At 46.3% G+C, this 4,555-nt stretch overlaps 1 protein-coding gene across 1 annotated transcript; it reads right to left on the reverse strand.

Moving 5' to 3' along the window:
• Positions 1-1,379: 1,379 nt before the first annotated feature.
• LOC138093982 (disintegrin and metalloproteinase domain-containing protein 1a-like) lies at positions 1,380-3,917 on the reverse strand. Its single transcript, XM_068990166.1, has 2 exons — positions 1,524-3,917; positions 1,380-1,451 (listed from the first exon to the last, which is right to left on the reverse strand). Exons 1-2 carry the CDS (start codon positions 3,915-3,917, stop codon positions 1,380-1,382), a joined length of 2,466 nt encoding a protein of 821 aa, XP_068846267.1.
• Positions 3,918-4,555: the final 638 nt, after the last annotated feature.

The raw sequence follows: 4,555 nt of genomic DNA on the forward strand, positions 1-4,555 counted from the left end.
TTGAGGAGATGGTGAAGGACAGGGAAGCCTGGTGTGCTGTAGCCCCTTGGGTCATAAAGAGTCAGACACGGCTGACTGACTGAACAACAGCAAGGAGAAAAATATTTTAGTTAAAAAGGGAATATGGCCAGAGACTTCCCTGGTGATTCAGTGACTAAGACTTGGTACTTCAGATGCAAGGGACATAGGTTCAAGAATTCAGTCAGTGATGAGGGAACTAAAATCCCGTATGCTGCTAAGTGCAGTTAAAAAAAAAAATAAAAAAGAATAAAAACTGGACGGAAAAAGAAACTGTTTTTTACTCTTGGATACATTTGATTTTTTCACTTTAAGTCCACATATGCTCCTATAAGAGTGATCCTTGTAATAAAGAGTTAAAGAAAAGGAATAAAAAATGGAAACAACAAAAAAAGGGGAGTATGGCTATAACAAGGACCTGGAGATCCTGGGAAATAATGAATTGAGTATGTAATATATCAGTGTTTAAACATCTTCCCAGGTGGTGCAGTGGTAAAGAATCCACCTGCCAATGCAGGAGACAGAGGAGACGTGGATTTGATTCCTGGGTGGGGAAAATGCCCTGGAGTAGGAAATGGCAACCTACTCTAGTATTCTTGTCTAGAAAATTCCATGGACAGAGGGGCCTGGTGGATTACAGTGCATGAGGTCACAAAGAGTTGGACATGACTGAGCATACTCACCAACATCTGCCAAAACTGAAAAGTTAAATGACTGAAACACTAGCCCCTTGACCCTGGGTTGATTAGGGTCTTTTGACCTAATAGTCCACCCACAGAGTCCCAGAAGAAAATAGACTCAATAAATAGACCGAATGGAATCTGAAGAGAGATCTAATCTGAATAGGGTTTTATTGTTTGTTTTAAAAAACTCATTTCTTGAATGAACATTTATAAAAGGCCAAATTAGAACAATGAGTCACATAAATAGTTGTTCTCATATAGTAGGTAGCTGTTGCTTGAAAATCCAAGTGATAATAGTAAATGCAGGTATGAATAGTGGTATATGTCAAACAACTTTGATGAAAGATGGAATTTCCTGAAAAAGATTCTGGTACCTGGAAAAATTAGCCCAATACAAGGATGTTGATGTCAATAGATGCATGTGAAGAGTTCAAATTTAAATGTGGAAAAGCAGTAAGTTATTTAATATATAATTAAAACCATAAAACCTTAATGACTAAAGTGATAAAAGTGACAGAATCCCTCCTCCTACAGTAGTATATTTTTATAGAGTATATAATCGTAGTCAGAGCCACTGAGTTATCAATTCCCACTTCACCTTTGCTTCAATGAGCCTGTCATTCCCACTCAGCGCTTGAGGTGTATGACATATTATGCTTCTTTCTCCCATTGCTTGTCTTATGGCTCTGATTCTTCCTCTTCCTCCTCTTCCTCTTCTTCCTCCTCTTCATCCTCTTCCTCCTCAGCCTCCTCAGCCTCCTCTTCTGGAGGCTTCACTTCCGGAGGCTTCGCTTCCGGAGGCTTTGGTTCCGGAGGCTTCACTTCCGGAGGCTTCGCTTCTGGAGGCTTCTCTTCTGGGACAGCTGGTTCCTCTTTTGGTTCAGCAGCTGCTCCTTTGTCCGCTTTACAAAACATGCAGATACAACAAATTATAAATAGTAATAATAACATACAAAGTATTGCAACTAATGGGATTATTGTGCCTAAGACGTCTTTGGCACCGTCCCCTTCGTCAGAGGTAGTATTTCCTTGTCCACCTCCCTCTGGTTCGGGATTATCTGAACCAGGGTAGCCACTGTCCACACTACCACCAGGTCCTGGGTTTTTGCAGTCAGGAGGGGAAAAACCATCATCACAATGGCAGTTCTTTTTATTGTTGCAAACTCCTTTCTGGTTACACTGTACCTTTACATCACAATCGTACCCAAGAACACTGACATCTGAGCAGGTGAAGTCCATGCAGACTTTCCCTGGGGCACAAATATTGCCCTTCCTTGTATCTCCAGAATCAGGGACATCCCTAACACTATACTTATCCATGGACCAGCAGAAGTCATCTTTATAATGAGTCTGCAACAATGTATAATTGACTTGGGTCTCTGGTAACTCTTGAACATTTGTACATATCATTTTCCCACAAAATACATTATCGTTTTCACATTTAGTATATGCTGAGCCACTCTCACTGGGAATACCACAGTTTCCAAATCTGTTCCCTTTACCATTAAATGACCGAAAACATTCTTCTGAAGCAGCTTTTGCAGGAAACCCAAAAATTTCAGAACACTGAGCATCAGAAGACATGCATACACCCTTAACACAATAGTAACCACCCATACATCCTGAACCATCTTGCTTGTAGGTGTCCGGGGGACACTCCCCAGAGGTACCAAGACAAAATTCTGGAAGGTCACATTCTCCTGAAGCAGGACGGCAGCTACGTCCAGTTCGTTCATACTGGCATGTAGCATTACAGCAGGGTCCAGGATTACACAATGCAGTCGACTTCAGTCTACATGTGTCATCACAACATTGGTCAAAGGCACAAACAGTACCACAGTCACACTGCTCATCTCCTTCTACAATGCCATTGCCACAGGTGGAATCCCTCCGTAAGCGGCCTTTGCGCCCAGGCTTGTTAAACAGGCAGGCCCCCTTGTGTTCCCAGAGGAACTGGTGGAAGAAGTCAGAGCTGCAGTTGCTGAAGCCACTTTCTTTAGTGATGTTTTCATGCATGAGGCAGAAGGGCCTGTCTTTACAAATGCAGGCCGAATGGTCGTGCCGAATACCCAAGTTGTGTCCAAGCTCGTGGACCATGAGTGCTGCAAACAGGAGGACATCCTCATGGTGGAAAGATTCCACGGCTGCTGCAAAATCACTGGAGCAGGCGCCACTGAGAAATGCCTGCCCCGTATCCTCTTTAGGATGCTGTCCCACGATCATGTGGGCAACATCATGCTTGACACGATGGAAGAGGTTCTCTTGTCTCCAGCTGTTGAAATTCCTGAGTGCAACTTGCAGGTCCACGGGGACCTCTGTGAGGTCCCCCTCAGTCCAAATCTCCATTCCAGCCAGCACCACCTCTGTGTTTATTCCCCTTGTGAAGCTGTTGGCCAGAGCGATGATGTCCATTACTCTCTGGACTGTCTGCTTGACGTCACTGCCCCACATTTGGAACCGCTGGTTGTTGACCACGACAAACATCTCCACGTACTTGATATGTGACCACAAGTCGGATGGCACCTGCCAGCTGTGAGGCCTGCCGCTCTCCGGTCGCCGGCTGGTGGACGCCACTTGGCTGTCTTTGGACGTGACGCCACAGGAGACGCGAGCTTCGTGGGCCATGGCGTACAACACGTGTTCAAACCGTTTGGAAGAGTGCACGGGCTCAACGCCATAGGATTTTTCCTCCATAATCAGGAGGCCCCTGAGGCCTGAACAGGTGTTGACAGAAACAAAAGAACCTGGGACTCCTTCTATGTAGCCTTCATAGTGACAGTCCTGCGAGACGGGAGGCATTTCTTGCCCCAGGATGCCATTGTGGTAGCTGAAGACCGGGAAGTTATCCACAAAATAGTCTCTCTTCGCCGTCAGGTGAATCAGCTGCCTCTGGCCCTGCATAAATAGCACGTAGGAGAGCTTTTCCACTTGGTCTTCCCTTCCTTCCACTGTCAGACTCTTGGGAATGACTATTTCATAGGAAGAGTGATGTAGTGAGCCCAGGTCACCGTACAGGCTTGGCAGAGAAATCAGTACCAAGAACAACAGGATCCCCAACCTGGCACATGAAAGTCCTGGCACCGGGGCCAGCCTCAAGCCCTTCGTGTGAGGAGCCCAAGTTTGAAGCGCTCTGATAGCCTCAGACATAGCCACTTGCCTTTTCCACAGAGAAGGCAGTATAGAGGCAGAGTCTCTCACAGACGCTGCCACTGACATGGCCCTAGTGAATCAGTTGATGACGCAGGGCTTGTGTCCAGCAGCAGCAGCAGCTCTCCCTGACACACAGACGCTCTGTCACAGGTACTCACTTCAGATCTATGCTGGCTGCACGAAGGATGGCTCTTACCTGCCTCTCTGAGGTCAGCCTCTGGCTGTGTCCTTTCTAGCCTTTTGGATCTCTCTGTTATGCTTCAAAGAGTCTTTTCTCTGTGACTTCCCTCCACAGCCTCAACTCCCGTGGTTAAGGTCTTCCTGACATTAGGAAGAGCTGTAATCATGAAGAGGGACTTCAGACTCTAAAATGCAAGACTGTACCTTGAGAAAGGAAACAAGACCTCCATGCCTTTCTCAACTGTACCGCATGGAACACCCCTCCCCCACTCCTCCCATCGTCCGTTGCTCAGCTGACTCCTAATGTTCTAGACCAGGAGGCTTGGACGTCTTCAGTGGGCACACTCCATTGCCCATTTCCTCTCTCCTAAAGCTCTTGTTCTCTATCATATGGACATTGTAACTGGATATAACATGGCATTATAAATGCAGTGCACAAGAGACCAGTCTGTTAGATAAAGCCCGTGTGGTGCCTGCCTTGTGCCCCCAGATAGGTAAACCCCAGTGTGCTGGTCACCCGTGGG

The sequence above is a fragment of the Capricornis sumatraensis genome, chromosome 17 (genome assembly GCF_032405125.1).
Source record: "Capricornis sumatraensis isolate serow.1 chromosome 17, serow.2, whole genome shotgun sequence".
NCBI lineage: Eukaryota > Metazoa > Chordata > Mammalia > Artiodactyla > Bovidae > Capricornis > Capricornis sumatraensis.